Source organism: Ixodes scapularis, unplaced genomic scaffold (genome assembly GCF_016920785.2).
Source record: "Ixodes scapularis isolate PalLabHiFi unplaced genomic scaffold, ASM1692078v2 PGA_scaffold2__306_contigs__length_199485367, whole genome shotgun sequence".
In the NCBI taxonomy this organism is placed as follows: domain Eukaryota; kingdom Metazoa; phylum Arthropoda; class Arachnida; order Ixodida; family Ixodidae; genus Ixodes; species Ixodes scapularis.
In genome coordinates, this window is record NW_024609857.1 from 16715075 (window position 1) to 16738054 (window position 22980).

Here is a 22980-nt window from a genome sequence, read left to right on the forward strand (position 1 = left end):
TTGTGGAGTGTTGAGGTTCCTCTAATGCGTAACATTCATAGTGGAATAGAAAGGACTTGCACTAAGAACATGTTTGAGTTCTTCCTTTCACATCTTTTGTGTCGTAGCAGCCCTAACGAGCCACTGTATTTGATTAGGCTGGCATCCTCGTATGATTTGCAAGTCGTGGCTATAAACGAATACAGTCTTGCCGGACGAAAACAAAGCTGCAGCGCTATACGCCAATACGCCGTTTCCAAACAATCTCACACTTGCCCATACCAGGCGTGGCACTGCACGTTTGCAGAAACCAGGTTCGCGCGAGACGAAGCGTCTCCGCAGTGCCCACAGCGGCGCAGTGACGGGATGTCGGGGGGTTGAGTTGGGTGTATACAAGGGGAGCCAAGCGTGGCCTTGGAGCTCTGAGGGGCGGGTGCCTTTTTTCCAGACGCGGCTCAAACCGACCCCCCGTGTCTGGGGGTGGCGCACTCGCCCGAGGTGGCGTTCATTTCCCCAAACGTGGGGGGATGGCTTGTGGGGTCGGGGGTCACAGTCGGTAAGTAGCGCGAGGGCCGCTGTGTGGTCCCTCTACAGGGGGTGTGCTCTGCTTGCAAACTCCGCCCGGTCTTGCTTCCTTCGAAGCTGGCTCGCTCGCTCGCTGGGGTCGTGGCCCGGCTCTGGGCCCCTGGCTGGGACTGCGGAGGACAAAACTCCGAATAACATTCTCCTTCGATGGTGGAGGTCTGCATGGGGCACTCGTAGGCTGTAGGTGGTTTTGGGGGAGGGGGGTGGTTCGTGGGGTCTTGCTGTGCGGGCTCTGTTTCTTTTCTATGGACTAGTTAGAGGTCTCATCGACTACAAACAGTTTGTTTTTGTGGAACTTTAGCTGAGTAGTGATGTACCTGTCGGGTCCGAGCACCACTCACGAATCGCAGTCTCGTACTGTAACGGACAGGAACGAAGTGGGACTTTGAATTCCAAAGCTAGAAAAGAGGTGAAAGTGTCGTAGAGGGTGGAAAAAAGTTTCTTGGATCCATATACCTTTGAAGGGTCTGAAATCACTCGTCAACACTTGGCAAACTTGTTTCTTCTGTGGCACGGGAAAAGGAAAAGTCTCTTTGGAGTGTTGGCTGGCTGTCTTAAAATTTATTTTTCGGATTCAGAATGCCTTCTGTGTAAGTTGAGAAGCCTCGCTCCTTCTTTTGCTGTAAGGGTAGGTTGGGTGTTTCATTGACCATTTTTAAGTCTTCCATCAGCATTTATAGTGCAGTGGATCATAAATTTGATTCCAGTCACTCCTTGGGAGCTACACGCTTTCACAGAGGTTGTCACCATAGACTCCCAAATAATTTGTGAAATTTTGCTCTACTAATTCAAAGACAGGTAGCAGGTAGGTCAATGAGATTAAGGATATTTTTTTTATTTCACTGTGTGTTTTTTAGCATCTATTTTCTTGGCCAAATTTTATTCCTTTATTTTTAATTATTAATCTAAAAATATCTAATTTATTGAATCATAAAAAACTCGTCAGTCTTCACTAGGGGCTTCAATTTCAAATGGAATTTGACCCTCAGTCTGTGCGAATTTGAGAGCCACTTTTCCATGCAATTCATAGATAAGTGTTCTACAGTGGCAATAAGCCAGGGCCTTCTCTAGCTTTGAATGATGCAAATTATGCTGATTAGCATATTTTTATTTACGACCCATATTGGCTCACAAATCGCTAGAAATAGGCCTTTGCATTCACAGAAGGGCTGCTGGTCACATGTTGCACGTTATTTCGTGAAGTTCAAGCAATGAACACCCCATAGCGGCGATACATCATTCATGCCATTTAGTCCAGTGTCCCCCGATTCAGTTTCATGTGACTTCGCTACATATCAAAATGGACATTCCTTTTGCTTCAATTTACATCAACATTTTTTAAACCTCTGAAATAAGCGCTAAAAATTTGACATTTCACTATTCACACATCTTTTCTCTCGCTCCTCTTAGTATGTTTTGGCAAGGGCTGGATTTAAGTTAAATAATTTAGTGGCCGTTTTGTATAACTTCATTGTGAAGGTCAGCAATAATGAGCCTTAAAAATGGCGTTTTAGTTTTAGTTGTGCTTTATAATGCTTAGATGGGTCTTAGGAAAGCTAATGTCTATGGTAGTTCATATTAGGTTGAAGGCTTTTTGCCTTCGGTATTTTTAACGCCTGTGGTCTCGACAGACCAAACAGTGTGCGGTTGGCCCATGCAGACCTCTGCTTCCCAAAGTTGCCCTGTTTGGCGTTTCCCAAACGTGGGGTTGCATCTTGGAAATGAAATGATTGGTCGCCCGGGCAGTCAAGTTGCGTTCTGGGGTGCCCTTGTGGCCCGTTCGTTTGTCTCTGCTGCCGGATGTGTGAGTCTTCAGCCTCTTGAAAAGTGCCTTGTCCCGCGCAATGTCCTTGGAAGACGTCTTTGCATCGCGCAGTCTGCTTTGTCGTCCAAGGCTACTTCTGCTTCGAGTGTTGCACCGCACAACGTTGTACGTAGTTACTGTCGAAGATGTCGCTTACTGACCTGTTTCTGGACTCATTTGTCTGTCTGCAGTTGTAATTGTTAAGCATAAAATGGTGTGATGTATATCTGGTAGGAATGATAGGTGTACCATAGTTCAATGCTGTGCATATACTGATGCTCGAAATAAATGGGAAGTGGTCATCATATGGGTCAGTTGCAAGTCGAGTTTGCAGACTTAAAGGGATGGAGAAACATGCGATTCTTTCTGGCTATTAGACATGCAATTGGGACGAAATGTACACTGGGAACTTCCATCACAAATGAGTTTGGAGGCTGCAAATGTCACTGGCAGTTCACACAATATATGTGTGCTTACTCTGCAATCTTACTGACACTTCATCCTTGGCTGCTCTAACAGCAAACTGCTCTTGATAGTAGGATAGTACTGCTCATGTCTTGTGTCCTAACCTGCTTTACTAACAGTTGTGGTTTCTTTTTAACCTGTCTCTCTTATGCTGAAGGAGAGCAGTGAATTGTTGATCGCAACAACCACAGCCAACTTGTATCACTGGTCTGGAAACTTGACTGTCCCTTTGTGGAGCACTTAAACTAGGAAAAATGTAAGCAACTTGGAGTGCTTAGTTTGGGATAAATATTGTATGACCACCACGGGACGAAGCAGTGACTACAGTTTCAGCTACCTTTTTATTAGAGCGCAGCTCTTAAACGCCCGTTCCCGGCTTGAGCGGCGTCGCCGTCGGCGTAACCGCGAGTAACCCTCGTAAGGGTTACGAGGGTTAATCTCACGAGGGTTACCCTCACGAGGGCTACGAGGGTTACTAACCCTCATAGCCCTCACGAGGGTTACGAGGGTTATGAGAGTTACCCTCACGAGGGTCACGAGGGTTATGAGAGTTACCCTCACGAGGGTCACGAGAGTTACCCTCACGAGGGCCACGAGGGTTACCCTCACGAGGGTTACGAGAGTTACCCTCACGAGGGTCACGAGGGTTACCCTCACGAGGGTCACGAGGGTTATGAGAGTTACCCTTACGAGAATAACGAGAGTTACCCTCACGAGGGTCACGAGAGTTGCCCTCACAAGGGTTACTAGGGTTACCCAGGTCACGTGACCCCCCCCCCCCCCCCGGAGTCACGTGACCTAGGGATACCACCCCGAGGTCACGTGACCCCCCGTTGACGTCATCGCCACTGATGACGTCAGCGGCATCCGGATCGTCATCGGCATCATCAGTGATGACGTCATCAGTGACGTCACTGATGACATCGCCGGCATCTGCATCGTCATCGTCATCATCACTGATGACGTCATCAGTGACGTCACTGATGACGTCACCGGCATCCGCGTCGTCATCATCATCACTGATGACGTCATTAGTGACGTCACTGATGTCGTCATCGGTATCCGCATCATGATCGTCACGTGACCCGTGACTCCTAGGTCACGTGACCCCCCAATGTCACGTGACCCCCCCCCGCTCCCCGAGGTCACTTGACCCCCCCCAGTACCCTTCCCTCCTCCTCCTCAAGAGCTGCGCTCTAATTCGGCGTTACAGGAAGTTGTAAACGGCTTTCTTTTTTTTTTTTTTTTTTTTGCTGAAACCTTACATAAACTAAAACTCGAAGTTGATAGAATATTTTTGTGCTGGCAAGAGACTTTATCACCGGCACAAATGGTGATCTCAGAAAACAAGCTAAACTGGTTACTCTAACGTCAATGAAATACTGTTTCACCCTGTAAGGGATACACTATGAACATATTACTGATCATTCCTAGACTGTATGAGGCTTTTCCTAGACTGTATCAGGCTTGGTGGGTATTGTTAATCTTCAAATTTCTGAAAGGTTTCCTGGTACTTGTAACAGGGCCTGTTACAAAACTCCCAGAATATTATGAGGGCATTTCGGCTAGTTTCCAGCAAGTTTCCAGATTGATACATCTAGGGCCCGGGGTCTTACTAACTGCACTACTTTTGTGGAGGGTTGGTTTTGTTAATTCAAGTTACTTACTGGAGCAAGTTTGTTATTATGCCACTTAAATATGCAATTTCTTTCATAATTACACTGCTTTCATAACAAACTCTTTATGACAGGTGTTGTAACTTTCATGTTATTCCTATGCTAAAATAACTTCAAAAAATTCTTTCAAATTTTCTTGGCTCTCATTAATTCAAACTCTAGTAGGAAATTCACCTAAATATGATACAAGTTAAAATTATGATATTTTCTTGGGTGGCAACACATAAGTTATTCATCCCCCCAAAACGTAGTCTATTGTGAACTGTTTAGTTCACAATAGACTACCTAATAGACACTTCAAGACAAAATTAAGTTTGTTCATCCAGCAAAAAAGTTTTCTATTGTGAACTGTTAGGCTTTTTGAGCATGCTTCTTACCGAGCGCCGCTGCACCGTGGAGAAGCAACACCCGCGGAAGCGAGCTCTGCGGGTATGTTTTTCCGCAGTGCACCGGTGCTCGGTAAGAAGCATGTTCATTGGGGCCGTGAGAACAAAAAGTATGAATTGCACAAAAACGGCGTTCGAATTAAGCGGCTTATAAGTACATTGAAAACGTAGCTGCACAAACAAAATTTGGAAATTTCTTTGAATTAACCAGAAGTATGAAACATCAAAGTTTGAATTATTGCGAGCCTACTGTATAAACGAGAGCAATGTAACTTTGTCCGCAGCGCCACTAATCAGAAAATAAAATCGAGAATTGTTTATTATGCAAAAAAAACATGCGAGCAAGTGCCATATTTGTCACGCTTCTTTCTGTCATGTGTCAAACCACTGTCGAAACATGTCAAACCACTGTCGAAACTCTAAAAGCGCTTGACACTAATAAGCTCGAACACGGTATGTCTCGTGTCAGCAGACACTAGCCGATCCTGAATTCAGTACGTCTAACATCAGCACAGACTAGCAGATAGTCGACTCTCAAGTTGCAGCTTTTGTCCGCGTCCTCGTGTTTCGTCTTTCCCCCTCGTCTTCCGCGTCAAAGGTAACGACTACGTCGCCTTCGCAGGAGACGACCCGATGACGCGCAGCATGACGGCGCTGCCGAGTCAGCACGGCCGGGGCCGGCGCAAGACGGACCTGATGCCGGTCATTCCGTGGAACCGGGGGACGTCGGCCACCTCGCGCTCCCGCTCCCCGACGGCGGGCGGCCCGGCGCCCCCCCCGGCAGGTGTGGCCCAGCGCGCCGTGAGCATGTCGCGCCTGGACCTCCTCGCGCAGCCCCGGAGGAGGCTGCTTCCGCCGGCACCCCACGCTTCGCCAAGTATGAACAAGAGCATGCTGGAGCTCGCAGGCCCTCCTTCCAGGCGGGTGCACGGCGGCGGGGTGGACATGTCGAAAAGCATGGTGCTGCTCGGCAGCGGGGCCAGGGCGGCGGCGGCGTCTTCCGCGGGGGCGGGGCAGGGGCGACTGAGGCAGGCGCGCAGCATGAGCCAGTTGGCCGTGCTGCCACGCCCCACCCGGGCCTCGCTGCTCAGGGTCACCCGGACGGGAGCGCCAGGTAGGTTGCACGGGGCCCAGCCTGGCACTGCAGGGGGAGGAGGAATCGCCAGATGGGTTTTTCAGAGTGTTTCGACTCGCTGTCTCTATCGTTTCGTTTGTTCCTTTTTCCCTCCTGTACTGGCCAAATTTCTCGTCTAGACCACTGCACAGAGACAAGTAGCTGCATTTCGGCGGTTGACAGACTTTCCGCCGTCCGATCGTCCACATGCCACACAGATTGGCCTCCTCGTGTTGTAGAACGTGGAGCGAGCAAGACAGGTTGGCGCAAATTGGGCATTCTTGCAAAAACCATACAGTTCTCGCGGAGCAAAATTGACTCGGTGATCTATCAGCCTGCCCAAGTGAGGGAGAATTCTGTACTGTAGTAAGCATGAAGTGAACAGCTATCGTGCGAGTCTAAAATATAGATGTAATTTGACACTCTGAAAAACTCATCTCGCTTGACTCTGGGTAAACACTTTTTGACAGTATCGGTTGTTGCGAGCTGGTGCTCGCTAGGTTTAGAGCTCTGCAGGTACTGACCCGTGTAATAAGGTGCAGCTATCCAAAACGGCAAACTTCTGTTGCTTTGAGAACTGCTGGAAACTTGACGTTAAGGTTTGTCCGGTGCCCTGTGCCACACTCGGGGAAGGGTGGCGGGGAATGTAACGATTAGCATCGTAGATCTATGTTCCAGCCTACCTTCTTGCCCATTCGAGCCATATGGTGCTGTCCAGTGAGCAACTCGTACTGTCAAGAAATGTTGTGCTTTGAATGTGCTTGAATGGGGGGAAGCATCAGCATGTGGGTAGCCTGTTGCTTCTGCCAAAATGGCTAGGATACCTGCATATGTAAAGCAGCCCCTCTTCGAGCGCTTGGGCCCATTGTGCTTCAGAGATTTGCTACAGTACTTGCCGCGCTCGGATGTGTTGTCCCTCGTACTGCTGGCCTGATAGGCTATGAAGAAAGAAGGATAGGCTATGAAGAAGAACGGGATTAAAACCGAGACTTTTCACTTTTTCTTCTTTTCTTTCTTATATTGATTTATATCGAGGAAGGTTTTATATCTATGAGGTCCTGCTGTGGGCATTTTGCTTCCGCAAGTAGGAGCTGACACCTTTTGAGGTTACGAGCCTGTAAGTCTCTCTCTTCCTCTGTGCCAGTGCTGAATTCCAGCTTTGTGGCTTCAGCATCTGGCTTTCCTTGCTTGCTTTTTGCCTGGTACTTTGACCTAGGTGGTGGAGAATTTCAAGCAGTTGTAAGTATGCGGTTTTGTTGATCTAACACTTCTCACGAGTGCATGGGTGATCACACTGTCCCTGAGCCAACACTGCCTTGCTCTGCCTGTAACAGTCCTGTGCTTGGTCAAAGACTGTGTACATTTAAATTTGGCAAGGCCTGGAAGGAGGGCCCCTATTGCCAGAAAGCTTTCTTGTGCATGTTCTTCTTTCACTTGGGCTGTGGGGTTCTTTCTTGCACTGGTGATCTTTTGCACCTTTTAACTACACCACTTTCTGCAATCAGTCGTGCCGCCTCACAGCTGTTAGTGATGCCTTTTTTCAACTCTTCCTTCACTGCTGCTTCTTAATTCTTCCTATACTCTCCCTTTCATGTACTTCCCTCCTGGATCATCAGGCTCAAGGCCCATTTGCACAGCGTTTGACTTTTTTTTCACTACATTGTGGGGATTTGCATTCGAGATATGACTAAGGGTTACAAAACTTCTGTGCTTTTCAGCTACGCTGTGCTTTTCATGCTACGTGACATCTAATTCAAAGAGCAGGTTGGCGTGCTGCGTACGGGGCATGGACGTACCAGTAATTCAGTCATATCTCAATGTAATGTTGTATAACACTGTTGAACACTGCTATGGGAATGGGCCTTCACACTGTTCTGTCAGAAAGGTTTTGGAGAGCAGGCTTGTCATACCTAGAGTGACAAGGAGTCTTATACCCTAGTTACACGGGCGCTTTCAACTGCCATTGAGTCAACGACAGTTAACTGAATCGCGATCGGCCGGAGTTACACAGCGGCGCCAACTGTCGTCGAGCCTCTAGTGACAGTTGAGTTCAACTGAGCTCCCCTACCTCAGTTTAACTGAACGGACTTCCCCAACAGAGGTAAAATGGCACCTGTCCGCAGGACCGCTGCCGCCAATTATTGTTAGCAAGGCACTTACTGCTTCGGAATGCAGGGGGAGGCGTCTAAAAATAATCGTAGCAGCAAAATATTCGGAAAGGAATAAATTTAGGCATCCGAGCTGCCGCTAAAATGATCCCGGCTAGCCGGCAAGCCACCAAACGAACGAAGATGGCAGCGGGACCAGCTGTGTGAATGGACAAATAGTAATAGGTGCACCCTTCGTAGCGGGCGGTAGCTTGCTCCACCTAGCCTGAAATGTGCGCAACTTAGCCCTGAATCTGCTTTGGTACTCATGTAAATGCCGCTAAAAGCAACAAAGAATTGAACATAATGTATGATATACTTATAATAAATAAAATATGTTCCTCTGAGTAAATTACTTTAACAATTAGACTGATCCCGTGACACAAGAACTAGTTTCGTTTTAGCTTCAACTGGGTTCTAGAGAGCCGTGTAGCACCATCTCAGTTCAGTTCAGTTCAATCACAGTATTTGTGATTGAACTCAATGACAGTTCAAAGCGCCCATGTAACTAGGGCATAAAGCATTGAGAGCTTAATCGTCTTCTTGTACTCTCTTTGGGTGAGGGTGGTAGCCAAGCATTTTCAAAGGTGGCATTTAAGTCTGTGTGTAAGCGCAGGAGTTCAAGCACGAGCATATTAAGCTAGGAATGTATGCAGTCATTTGTAGGATATGCAGCAATCATATCAGTTAAAAATTGCATTCTTAAGCTATGGTTATGTTCTAGACAGGACCCTAAGAAAAAAAGAAAAAGTTTGTAGTGCAATATTTACATCACGGGGTAGAAGTAGAAGCCTCTTGAGTAATCATTCAAATGAATCTCGCAAATTAAATACTGCACAAAATTTATTTTTTTTTCATTCATTTTGTAACTTAGCTCAGCCCCTTAAAAAAAGTATTTTTAGGAGTTCAGTATTTCTTTAAGTAATACAATGCTTGCCCTTTAGATATATTTCTGAAGAGTTACTCATAAGTAGGGGTGTCGCGAACCGGCCGCGGTTCGAGTTCGACCAGGTTCGACTTTTTCAAACTTTTAGTGGAAAGTTCAACGAACCTTCTATTGAGGTTCGACTCGTGTGCGCATGCGCGACAGGCTGGCCAGTTGGCTTCGGATTGGATGATAATGGCTAAGAGATGAATTAAGTGCAGCACTGATTGGCTATTTCAGTTAATACCGTACTAAAAGTAAAGTTATTTAACTTCTTCATTGATTAGAATTAGTTTATTTTAATTGCATGTGTTCACAATATAGAATAACCCCTTGCATAAAAAAAAATTGTTTTCCAAACCTAGACATGCTTGTATCAAGGTCTGGCCACACTGTCCACAAAGTCGAACCGGTCGAATCTGGTGAAAAGTTTGAAGGTTCGTCGAACCGGTTCGACCCAGTCGAACCTCAAAAGTTCGACCAAAAAATCTGGTTCCGCAAAAGTTTGCGACACCCCTACTCATAAGTTACTGCTTTATGCACTTGCATCTGCTTACAACCGAGTTCTTGTAATCTCTTGCGATGAGAGAACACGCTGGCACCATCTATCAGGTGGCCGTGGAACTATACGTCAGTGGAGCAAAGGTTTTGCAGTATCTGCGAGATGAAACGTGCATACTATCTATCAGAAATAGTAATTTATAACGTTGTCAAAAGTCTTCCGAGCCAATAAAGAAAGAATGATGCGCAAGAAAAACGGGACGTGCGTAAATTACGAGGGTTCTACGGCCACTCGACAGAGGACACTGGCACGTCCTCTCATCGTAAGAAAACGGAAGAGATTGCGAGGCACTCGGCCATAGGAGTCGCAAGCGCGCGAACCAGCCTTTGGAAACAGTTAGCCGTGAGAGCGGCTGCATGTGTATCACTTTCTGACGCAGCCGGCGGCAAGGAGCAGCAGCAGCAGCAGCAGTCCCCCTCGCGGCCCAGGTCGTCCCTGTCAGTGGCCTCCGAGCACTCGATGGCCTCGAGCCAGATGTCGGCGTCCGTGGTGCTGCGCCCCAGGGCACCCCCCCGCAAGCCCCGACCCCTCAGCATTGCGGGCACCATTCCAGACAAGGCCCTGCAGTCACGCCAGAGCCGCCCGCCGGACAGGCCAGGTGGGTTCTTGTGTACTGTATTTTCTGGGTCTGCACCCGGTGTATAGTCTGCAAAAGGCCAATTTCAGCTGAAAGAAAGAAAGAAGAAAAAAAGATTTTCCTTGGATGCTTTGCATCTTGTGTGCGAACATTCATCCTACCCGAATGACATGGTCGCGGACCTTACGGTTAGAGGACGTCCGGGACAAAGTAAAACAAAGGAGGGAAAAACACTTCATTTTGTTTACGCATTTCTCCTCGATTTCTGCAACCCTGAAGTAAGAGAACATGCTTGCGAAAGGAAAACGATGAAGGTAACAAAATGAAACTGTTTGCTTACAAAAAAGTTTGTTTGGACAAAGGAAAAAGAAGAAAAGTCAGAATGATAACACAAACAGTAACCCATTCAGGGATCACGAGGTCAGCGAACGTCGCATACCCTGGATGGTAACGGCGGAGTGCAAGGTCAAACATTTAAGTCTGTTTTCACTGAAATAAGGTCACCGCGAACCCGCTCCTTCTCCCGGAATGTCATGACTGAGGTTAGTAAGTTTGTGCAATGTTTGAGGCAAAGCCGACAGGTAAATAAAGATTTGCTGGAACACCGCACAAAGCGTCCCATTTCGGGCTCTGTGTTTGTGGTGCCGTCCGCCACGCAGCAATGCCACCTCGACCTGTGCTGATAGCATAGCACCCGTGTATGGATACACGCATGTATGCACCAAACAAGAAAGTTTCACAGTAGCCTGCTCTTTGTGGTTGACAAGGTGCCTAACTTGGCCCGACGCCAAAGTATTTGCCAATGTGATCGCGGGCTTTCCTGCTTCACCAGCATCGCTCTTCGTCGCTTATTTTGTCACTTGCTCGCTCACTCCTTGCCCCTGGTTGGTTTTTCTATTTTCTTGTTGACTTTTTTTTTTTTTTTTTTAGCTAGGGAAGAGAACATGGCGTTAGAAACATGCTTTCACAGTTCATCGTGCGTATGCAAGCAATGGACTTTGCGATAGTGAAACATACTTTCATGAGCATTTCTTGTATGAGACAATAAAACTAATTCGAGTAACATACTTTCATGAGCATTTCTTGTGTTAGGCAAAACTAGTAATTCGAATTTTGAGCTTATGCATCTCTTGTGCAGTTGCACTAAATATGTACAAAAAAAATTGGCGTTTTTTTTTTTTTTTTTTTGCTTTTTTTTTTTTAATTTTTTGTGTTTATCCTCGGAGAGATGGCCTACTCCACTTTTTTTTTATGAATTTCAGGTGGCAGGGGGTGGGCAATGACCCTGGATATTACGGTAATCTGCAGGCACCAATTTCGGCTGAAATTTGTTTTCTGTGACCTTGTTTCTTTAATTTGTTGATACAGAAAACGAAAGCCCGCATCCAATGACATTGTGTATAGTCCGCACGGCATACAATATCAACATTTAGGTTGTGTATAATCCGCAAAACATCAAATGTGAACACTTAGAAAAAAAAAAATGATGTATTTAGTTTGCACCCATCCGCGCAGCATAAAATATTATTTCTTGAACATGTATAGTCCACGGACTATACACCTTTCCAAAAAACACTCGACCCCAGGGGCAACAAACCGCTTTCGAGCCCAGTTACTGAGTTTGAGGCTAGACTCTCACCAACGTCCCTCCTAACCCTAACAGAGTGGACTGTGATTTCAATAGGTGCAGTTTCAAACGTTGCTGGCGGCTAAATTCTCGTCTTTTCCCGCTATATTTTGTGTTTCATGGGTCATGTATTTCCCCGAGGACATTGAGAAAGCATTGTGCCACATTAAAAAAAAAAAAAAAATAATAATTTTGTTGGGTACGCGCGCGACAAAACGAATGCGACTGGAATGTATAGTTCTAGTTATTTGTTTTTTCTTGCGATAAGTTTTGACGGCGCCGCGGGATTCGCCACATGTGAAACGACAAAGCGCTTTGCTGACAAAAATAAATTGCAACAGAAAAGGGCCGAAAGGCATGCATTTTTCACGCTCACAAATAACGTGTTTACCGATGGACAGGACACGGACATACAATTGAGGAAGCGTTAACATTCAAACAATATATCGTACATACCACACGATGCAGCGTTATCCGAAAATAATTTATTTGAGAAAGATCTCAAATAACACAGTCACAGTCGACGACAGTCACATCTTGACGATTGGATGGAATCCGAGATGACTTCGTTTTGGGGCACGTTTTGGGGAGAGCTTCCTTTTTTCACAACCAGGCAAAGATACAAACGCGACTGACCCGCTTCTCACCCCAACGCGGACAACTATTTTTGGAGATGACTGAGGATTCTACATGGATTATCTCTGGGAGGGGGGAGAACAATGTTGGCAAAATCGCGTCGAGGGTCGTTCGACGTCCTTCACCTCCTTCGTTTCCCGTGAATGTCGAGCAGAAAAGCTTGAATGGCAGGCACTTACCAGCATTTTTTCTCACAATGGAAGGTAACACAGAAAAGGTACACAGCACGCATAAAAAAAATTAAGTGGAAACTTTCAAGAGGGGCGAGAAAACGTTGAATGCAAAACCGCAAAAACTTATGTAGAGAACCGCGCTGAGCGGGTCTTCACAGTTCCAGAGAGTGGCAAAAAATTTCTAGCTGATAGAGGGTGCGAGAGGTCGCACCAGCTGCATCAGCATCAGCAACATGGCGGAGGCCTAGAAGCGTTTTTTTGGAAAGGTGTATACACTGGAAAATATGGTACTCGAGGACGACTTTGTGTGGCTGTGCAGATGTAGAAATTGAAGTGTATGCTTGGCTCCGATAAAGGGAAGATTGGTGGCCAAGTGTGGGCGCACCTCTGCTCGGAACACGTGGAGCTAAGACTTGTGCTGCAGAACCCAAGCATCCTCCTAATTTAGCCTTGAAGCGGCAGTGCGTTCTAAGTAAATAAATAATCAGGGATTTTTTTTAAAACTACCGTAAAATACCACACAAGTGCCCAGTGAAAATTTTGAGATAATCACAAAAAAAATGGGGGATGGGCACTTGTCCAGTTATCAATTTTACATATAAATGTACTGTGCCTATTTTCTGAGATCTTGGAGATTTTGGAATGGGTGCTTAGTGTGGAATGGGCGGATGTGCGGTATTTTACGGTAGGTTGCGGGATCCTCGAGTGATTGTATAATAGCCTGCCCAACCGGTGGTGTCTCACAACCGCGGGAAACTGGTAACGGAACAAGAAGCCAGATAAAGGGGGAAAAAAAATTTATAAATGGAAGCGAAGCTTCTTTCAGTCACTGACAGTGACAGAAAGGCCCGAAAATGTTAGCACCACCAGTCACGCGGTGTTTATAATTTACCATTGCCAAACATTGCCATCGTGCATTAGACTTCACAATCAGCGACACAGTGGCCAAGTGGGTGCAGAAAAGCTTCTTGCATCCGACTCTGCCACAATGCTGTGACAAATAAAGTTTGATATAGACTTTTACCTGGACAGCCTTTTGCCAAGGTCAAATGTAAGCCAGACTGCGTGCAAAACTGGCTTGTTAGTGCACACCCAAGTGCAGACAGACAACAGACTTTTTGGGGTCTGCAAAGTTGCCGTGCGTTTTATCCCGTCCAGCTCCCACGTTGTCCGAGAAGAATGTGCGTGCCAGGGCGTCCGGTGCGGAGCAGATGCTTCCCCCCGAGGTTCCCCCCAAGCCCGCCCACCTTCGCAAGCCCCACAAGCCCCAGCCCCCGGCTTCGTCGCCTTTGCGGAGGGAACAGAGGGCCCCCGTCCCGCCAGCCAGAGCACCCAAGGACACCAAGGAGGCCAGCCCCTCCCCGGCCCCCACCGCCCCTCCCATTCCCGTCGCTCTGGTTGCACCCACCGTGCCAACAGCTGTCGTCGAGCCAAGCGCTCCCGTGAAGAAGGATGCTGCAGTCCCTGCGACTGCTTCAGCCATCCAATCCGACGCACCCGTCCCGACTGCCACAGTCGCTCCAACTGTTGCTCCGACTGCTCCGGCCGTTGCTCCAGTCGCCCCGGCTGCCCCAGTCTTCCCGGCGGTTCCAACTGCTGCGGCTGCTGTTCCCACTCCGGAAGCTCCAGTTGGTCCGGTGGCTGAACCCGCGCGACCGGCCCAGGTGGCTGTTGAGAGCGTTGTTTTCAAGGAGGTGACCACCAAGCCAGAGCGGGTGAGTCTTTCAGTGCCGAAACTTAGCTGAGGCGTTGCTTAGACTAGAGCTTGCCTATCATTGTCCGTTATACCTCTGCTGCACGTAATAGGTAATTAGGATTGCTAAAGGGCCTCTCACAAGGCATTTCTGCATGCCTAGATTTTTGCAGGAGCAAACCGTAAGGGCCCAGCAGTCAAAACAAAATATCGGCGACTCGCAAGGTTTTGCCGTGTTTTTAACGGGGAAAAGGACCATGCACAGTTGTAATTAGAGTTTTCAAGAACGCCTAAGACTGGTTCACACACTTGCGATTGCTTGAGACCGTGCACCCAAAAACATCTTAATTAAAATCTCTCGCGACGAGGGAGCGGACTGGCAGAATTTATCGCGTAGCCGTGGAACAATTGCAACTATTGTAAATTTTCAAATTTTTTTTTATACTAGTACGTGCATTTCATGCATGTACCAGTCTCAGGCCCACCTCATGTTTGGTACAAGAACTCAGTCCCAAGCAAACGCAAGTGTGTGCCTTTAGGATGCGAGGATAGAGCCTGTGCCACAAAAAGACGCAGCTCGGGATCCACTTTAGTGTCCCTTTAACGGGAGACTGGACGGAGCGCCAAACGGGACCGGTGCCGCCCGCAGGAACCGTCGGCGGAGCCCTGCCCCAAGCAGCCGAGCCAGGTCAAAGAAGGGGAGCCATCCTCGGAGGCCAGGGCAGAGGAAGGGCCGGCCAAGGCGCCCTCACGGGTCATCTCGGAGGAGGAGGCTCGGGCCCTGCTGGCCGAGAAGCGGCGCCTGGCCAGGGAGCAGGCCGAGAGGGAGGCGGAACTGGAGCGCCAGAGGCAGGAGGAGCTCAGGTCGGTCTCGGGAATGTCGTGCTCCACAGCATATCTGATCTAGCACGTCGTACGAAAAAAAGAATGAAAATAAAGCGGTGCAAGAAAGACGGGGGGGAGGGGAGGGGGAGGGAGGGAGGGAGGGAGGGAGGGAGGGAGGGAGGGAGGGAGGGAGGGAGGGGCAGGTAGAAAAAATACAGACACAACACTCTGCTGTTAGTCCTGAGTCTGTTTTGCACCGTTTTATTTACCTTTTATCACATGCCGACTCATGCAACTAGGTATGGCACCTTGCGAATTCGTTGTAAAATGTTGCCATAACCTGGCAGGCTCCGTTTTACCTTACCATGGACCAGCACCAACGCTAAGAGCCATTAAAGCCTGCCTAATGCTGCACGTGTGTTGCCCGGGTTACCTATTGCCAGGCGATTTGGGCAACAGGATAGGCTATTCAAGTTTTCACAAATGATAGCGGTGCCTCTTGATGCTTTGAAGACGAGTACAGTGGACTCGCGATAATTCAAACTCGGATATTCCATACTTTCGGTTAATTCATACGAATTTTAAAATTTTGGTTGCCCTACTATGTTTCCTATGTAGTTATAAGCTGCTTAATTCAAGCAACTTGTTCGCTTGTATACTATTTGTTCCTTGCGGTGGATTAGCCCCGGTTCGCGGTAATTGCTTTTCCACAGTACACAAAGCGCACTCGATGGGCACCGCGATTGTGCAAGTACAACTGTCCTGACAATGTGCTTTCATTATTCATTCCTGTTTTTTTGTATTTTGCTGAGGAGGCTAAATTCGACATTAAAGAAAGAATATTTGCATAGAGCAGGGGTGGCCAGGCTGGCCTGGCCTAAGAGCCGCAGACAAAACCACGGAACTTCTAAGAGCCGCGGGGCGGGGGGGGGGGGGGGGGGGGGGGGGGCAAATTTAACTTTTGTTTAGAGTCTGACGGTACGTATGGGGGCACAAGGCTGTACGACTGTACGTATGGGAGTACAATGCTGTCAAACTGCAAGCTGCAGTGTGCTTTATTCTGAAATCCTTTTTTCTTTTTTTTTTTTCCTGGGGAAACGCGGAAAGGGGCAAAAAAGGGTCCCCTTACGAGGGATCCGCGAGCCGCATTTGGACCAACAAAGAGCCGCATGCGGCTCGCGAGCCGCGGTTTGGCCACCCCTGGCATAGAGCAAGCAGATTTATAAATTCCCTTGGTTGGGATAGCTGGGCGCCTCTTTAGGTTTAATTGTATGTCAGTTCTGTTATTTACCTGCCACCGCGCTGGAGGCATTGGCCTTTCTGAAGCCACGGTTCATAGATATACCGTAGTTACATTAGAACTAACTGAGCTTAGAAGTGGACAAGTGGAAGGTTGGGAACAACACTCACGAGTTCAGTTGGATTTTTGTTTAAGCATGATACAACGGTAGTGAACATTTTTGAGAAACTATTCTATATTCAATTAGAAAATATCCAGCCAAAACCTCTATTTGCATTGAACTTCACTTATGCTTTATGTTTGTGCCTGCTTATAAATAGGCCTGTGTAGAATAAAGGGTAAAAAATCTGCTTGGCATGTGTAGCTATTAATGTAGCAAATCGCTACTTAATTAAAACTTCTGATATTTCAAACTAAAGTTAATGGCTTTCTGGAGTTCGAAGAGTCGACTGTAGAACTAAACCGGGTCCAACTATCCCGCCTTAATATTTTAAACAAAGCACTTTCTTTGATGTTTATTTGTATTTTGGTTTATGAGAAACAAAGTACTTTCTTTGATGTTTACTTGTATTTTGGTTTATGAAAAACAATGTACTCTGTACTGCAGCGATTTTCAAACTGGTCTGCGGACCCCCAGTAGTCCTTAAGAGTGCTCGCGGGGGCCTGTGCCAAGCCAAAAGTATTCCGTAAAAAAAAAAAAAGAAGCTCTTCTATGCCATTGCGCAAGAACTCTGATGCAGAATGCATTTGAGGTCCCAGAACGGCCTCTGAGCAACGGCCAAAAGTTTGAGAACCACTGCTGTAATGGGTGAGGTGCCAAGTCGAACAATTTTTCCACTGCTCTTGCCTTGTACACCAAAAACTAGCTTATCCCTAATTTTCTCTGGTTTGCCACCTTGTAAAGGGGATCAGGCTATCTTTCATGATATTGTGGCAGTGTTTTCCAGTGTAATGTAAGCTTCCTGTTCTAGTGGAACATAATAGCAATCTCAGGAAGCTTTCTTTTTGTGGTGTTTTTTAATATAACCTACGTGGTATATGGACTGATTTGTCACACATTAATATTTTAATTTGATTACTACTGCATTGGAGCATTCCTTGGACTTGTTATTTGAACTGCTGGACGTGTTTGGACAGATGAGACTTTCGTGTGTAGATAACTAGAAAATGAACAGCAACTGGCTAAGGTAGTCAATACTGTTTCAAGTCAAAATTCAAAAACTCCCACAAGAGTAGGATTTTTTGTGGAGGATTACCCCATCACGGTCCATTGCACAGTGAATATGAACCTTTACAGAAACAAGTCATCACTTCATTTTTGTATCTACTCTTGCGGGAGCTTCGAGGAGTGACCAGGAGGAGGCACTGTTTCTCTAGCCGGTTGGCGATTGTTGCCCCGGTTGGCTTTCATCTGGGCTAGTGCTTTTATTTGTCGACTGTCTTCTACGTGCCATGGGACAATTCTTTCTCATTCGCAACCTCTGGTAAAGATAAGGTAATTCACACTGTTTACATGTTGTCAGGAGCATGAGCTCAAGGCCCCGTGAGCTACTTTAATGGTACTAGCGGCTGCACATCATCTGTGCCATCCAAATATGTGACATTATGTTCCTACTCTTCGCCATTTGCCAAGGGGGCATAATACAGTGCACAGTTTCCCTCTTCATTGTAGCGCATGTGATGGGTGTATGAAACAGCCCGCAGCTACGTGCGCATAGTGCGGTGAGACTTGGTCCGCGGTCGTACTAAATGTCTGGGTTTGTCGGCCATTGCAGACGGCAGGAGGAGGAACGCCTGCGCCTGGAAGAGGAAGAGCAGCGTCGGTTTGAAGAGGAGCAGATCCGTCTGGCAGCAGAGTTCCGCCGCCAGGAGGAGGAGAAGCTGCGCAGGGCCATCGAAGAGCAGGAGAAGAGGGAGGCTGAGGAGAGGCAGCGCAGGGAGCTCGAAGCCCAGCAAGTGGGTGGCGTTATTTCTGCCTTTACGGTTTATAAAGGCCGGTTCAGACATTTGCGTTTTAGTTAGACTGATAGCTGTAGTACTTGGTTGCCGTAGCAACCATCTCCTCACAAGCAATCATATGTGCTCGTAACACAGTCGGACCCACTTTAACCCAAATTTATGAATCAGCTGTAAGTGTCGGCCTCCCTTAGCTAGGGGCCGAGACAGGTTGGGTCTGCCTGGTGACCATTCCGCATTTCTAGAAGCCACGAGTCGTGCTGATGGCTTTACAAACATCTTGTTGAAGATATGCCTACGTACCGAGAATGCTTTAGGAGGCTGACTTGCCACTTTTACTCGGCTCAAGGAACACGCTTGTCTGAAAGTGTCGAGACTCCGCCCACTGAGCTTTCTATCAAAAGGAAACATTCAATTTGGTTTTGATGTGATAGTTTTGTAATCGCTGTATGCTCACTGGCACCTCTCGGAAGGAGTTGTTTAACATACTAGGATTACTCGAGTGATAGCTGTGCTGCTTACGCACAAACTCTGCATGCATACTTGTCACCAGACTTGTCACCAGTCAGTTATTGTGCAGTGTAGACCGTATATAACGTATGTCACGGGAGTCGCAAAAATCCGCACTATAAATTGATGTTTTGGTTATAGTGCAGTACGCACTATAACCAAAACCGCAAATCCGCAAACATCAATTTTTCAGGTCAGGATACATGCCATGAGACAACTTACCTTTGTAAAACAATTTATTTTACGTTGGATGAAAAATAAAGCTCAGCCTGAGGAAAATTCTTATTTCAATAGACTAGTACACTTCTCTCTCAAGCATGTCACACATTTTGAAAGAAATTGGTGATTTTTGCCTGGTGCCGCCTTTTAATGGCGTTTTGGACGACCTGGTCTTCAATAACTCTAAGGCATTTGAACACCTCATCACTGAAGGAGTTCTGCTGATAGTGAACCTTCTGTTCCTGTAAATTCTGTAAAATCTGTAAAATGTGTTTTTAATTTAAGCTTCCGGCGTGCTTTCTTTGTCGTCGTCCGACTCATCTTCGGGTGGACTCGCCCCAGAACAATAGCGTCATCGGTGGTTGCTTCCTCACGGATAACAGAGTCATTGTAATCCTCATCTATGTAGTTATTAAACGTGTCGTTTGCAGGAACAAAGTGGTTTTTCATAAGGTAGGTTTCAGGTAGGTTTCATAAGGTTTCACACGTCGTTCACACCGATCGCCTCGTCAATCGCATCATTGCGCTAATCAGCGTCCTCTGAATTCCCGGCATCGCTCACAAACCCTGCGTTGCGAAAACACTTCTGGATGGTTGCGGCTTTTACTTACCACCACGACGCGGTGATCATGTCGATGGCGCCCCTCAAGTCCACCTGGATAGGTTCCTCTCGTTGCAATTTCAAGACTACCATACTCTTTCGCACATGTGCTTCTTGTAGAGCGCCTTGAGTGTAGCGATGATGCCCTGATCGAGACGCTGAGTGGTGTTTGCCTGCAGGAATTTGAAACTGACTGCGCTTAATTGCGGCTGCACATTGTGAGCGCTGCAGTTGTCCAAAATAAGAATGACGCGCCGTTTTTCCATGACCATGGCCTCATCGAAACTTTTCAGTCAAACATAGGCAGGGGGGGAGCCCATGGGGCCTGGGCCCTCCTCGAAATCTTCCATTTTGCTGGTACCTCCTCTCCCCCCTCCCCCTCATACAGCATTATGTCATGGCACCCCCCCCCCCCCACCTCCCCTCGAAACAAAATCCTGGCTACGTGCCTGCAAAGAACTGTTGGGTCATCCAGGCCTTTCCATTTGCTGTGTACACCACAGGCAGACATTCTCACCTCTTGAAGCAACGGGGTCATTTTGATTTCCCGATGACAAACAAGCGCCGCTTGTCGGAGCCGTCCTTGTTTGCACAAAACAAAACCGTGACGTGTTCCTTTGAGACTTTGTGGCCGGAAGAGGGTTCACCTCTCATCGCGAGAGTGTGATCGGGAAGCATGTTGTAGCGCAGACCAGCTTCATCAGCAATTTAGATGTCTTTGTACGTGTACGCGGAAAGCATCGTCTCGAGATGAATGCGAAACCACACCTGGATGCTGGTGTCGTCGACTTCTCCCCTTTCACCCAAGGATAACTTTGCAGCTAATCTTGTGGCGGCCCTTAAATCGCTGGATCCATTCGTTGAGGGGGTTGAAGCCCTCATGTTCGAACAAATGTTCAAAGGAACTAGCCTTCGCTTGTAGCGTCGGGCCACTCACTGGTACGTTCTTGGCTTGCACTTCGCGAAACCACCTAAACAAGGCTTCGTCGATGTACTCATACTTTGACGTACGAATCCTCTTTCTTGAGAGCGATGCAGAATCTTGCTGCAGCTTCTTCCGTACCCGCTCCTGGTTCTTCCAGACAGTAAAAACCGTTGTGTCAGCGACGTTGTACTTTGCCGCGACAGAAGCTTTTTTCATGCCACTCTTGACATCTTTGACGATGCACTATTTAGTTTCGAGAGACAGGGCTTGTCGTTTCTTGGCCATCTTGGGCTTGGGAGACAGGGACAGATTGGGATGGATGGTCAATTTCCACACAGTACGACTGATGCGGTCCACACGCGGTCCAAACAGACGTGGAGCAAGCTGCAAGAAGCGAAACTAGAAACTATCCAGCTATCCAGCCTTTGTTCTGCATGCGGTGTAAGAAAGGAGGTTGGGGTTCCATCACTCGAGCGGGGGGTGAAATCGAAAGGGCTAAAGGCTTGGGGTCGGGTGGCTCGTTGAGGCTTTCGGAGTTGGGCACGTGCGTGCGTCTGTCGCACCTTGCTATCTCGCTGCGTTGTAACTCGCTGCGTCATTCATTTTTTGCCTCTCTCTTTGCTTCTCCTCACTTCTTCCGCGCAACCTCCTTGCCATCCTTGCCCCCGCGAGTGCCGCTTGCGCCGTTATTTGGTGTCGTACAGGGAAGGGCGTGCTTGCTGTGCTGGTCGGTCGGCGGGCTGTTCCAGAAACCGCACTATAACCGGTATATCCCTTCATGCGCCTGCATTTTAAGCGGTATGTAATTACATGGAGTTGTATGGGAGGCGGACCAGTGGTTGAAAAAAGCCACGCTATATCTGGTCCTGCACTATAAGCAGTTACGTTATAAGTGGTCTATACTGTAATTGACAAAAGGAGATTAGCAAATGACATCGAAGAGATGATGTCCTTGTGCAAACATGCTAGTATTTTCATTTAACACTGTACTTGATGTATTTAATTAAAGATTAAGTGAATGTATTTTTTTGGTTATTTGCCATGTTTATTACCTAAAATGCAATTATACATTGTATGAGAGCGCTGAGAAATTAGACACATGAGCCTCGCTCATAAACAGTGTGGCTATTACTAGAGAAAATGTGGCAGATTTCACTCCAAAGGTATTAAACAGCTAGGACTTTTCATTATCACATACACACATACAATCACATTAGCATACAATCAATCAGTCTCGCATACAATCACATTGACAGCCCTTACAACCCTACTCTCTCAATTGTGGCCATCAAGTAAGAGAGTGACGATATCCATCAATACAGTGCCCGGAACACGTCTCAATCTGGGGCCCTATGCTACACGGTGGGACCAAGCGGGGCCATAGGACCGGGACAACACAGTCTGCTTTGTTTGGTCAGAGGCGCGGCACTGACCAATCGCAGCAGATGGCATTGTCCCAGTCCCGCCTAATCATGCCGTGTCGCATAAGGCCCTGGTTGAAAACTCGCTCCTGGCGCCATACCATTAAAAAAAAAAACATGTTCTCACTTGCTCAATTCTTTACAAGATAAGTAGACCTCAGATGACTCGGGTCAAGATGTCTTGCGTTGTGTGTAAAGGGCCTCGTGCTGCTATCTCAAGGCTCGCGTCTTCATTTCGTGCTCTCTTTTGTGCATTGCAGAAAGCGGAACGAGAAGAGCAGGAGCGCAAGGCACGCGAGGAGGCCGAGAAGCAACGAAAAGAACTCGAAGAACGACTAAAACGAGAGGAAGCGGAACGGGCCGAGAGGAAGAAGGTCGGTATGCCCGGCTGTTAGTCATTGTGTTCTTAGAAGTATGTCTCAATAGTAGTTCTTCCTTGCTTTGTCATGGGAATAACTGTCACGGGAGTTGTAACAAATCAGCCCGGTTTCTTCGTGTGGTGCAGTAAATGTCATGGCAGTATAGTAATGTAAAGGCATATTATCAGGCAGGAAGTGCCGGAGGCAGAACGATCACGTCCCTAACGGTTCGATAGGGCTGTGTGGGCAACAATCATAAGTTAGGTACTTTTTCTGTTTTTGGCGCAGCACTGGGTTGACATAGCCGAATGTCGTGTCAATGTTTGGAGGGAACTTCCGCTCATTCGATGCGGTGCCGACGGAGTGCAAGTCCTAGCATAGCGCTGAGGTAGCACCCACGTCCACTCTGTGCCCCGTGCTTCATTGAGGTCGATGAAGTAATGAATCGCAGTGCACTGGCCTCGTGTTGGGTAAACACCGAGCTGCGTGGAGAGCAAGCTGGATAAAGCACCTCCTGTAGTCTGATCTCCTCGCCAGTACATGGCTCGCACAGATGTCGCGTCGGCTATCATTGT

The 22980-nt window shown here is 47.5% G+C and overlaps 1 protein-coding gene across 25 annotated transcripts in view; it reads left to right on the forward strand.

Moving 5' to 3' along the window:
* The window catches only part of LOC8041424 (ensconsin), an 84803-nt gene that overhangs the window by 55940 nt on the left and 5883 nt on the right, over positions 1–22980 (forward strand). For 7 of the 25 annotated variants that reach the window (XM_029987647.4, XM_042291714.1, XM_042291721.1 and 4 more), the window contains 7 exons: positions 428–535; positions 5518–6009; positions 10023–10241; positions 13815–14371; positions 14999–15213; positions 18190–18370; positions 22307–22420. In XM_029987647.4, the coding sequence (XP_029843507.3) occupies positions 428–535; positions 5518–6009; positions 10023–10241; positions 13815–14371; positions 14999–15213; positions 18190–18370; positions 22307–22420 (1886 nt within the window). The remainder of the gene's footprint in view (positions 1–427; positions 536–5517; positions 6010–10022; positions 10242–13814; positions 14372–14998; positions 15214–18189; positions 18371–22306; positions 22421–22980) is intronic. The other 18 variants (XM_042291715.1, XM_042291718.1, XM_042291726.1 and 15 more) reach the window with 5 other exon arrangements.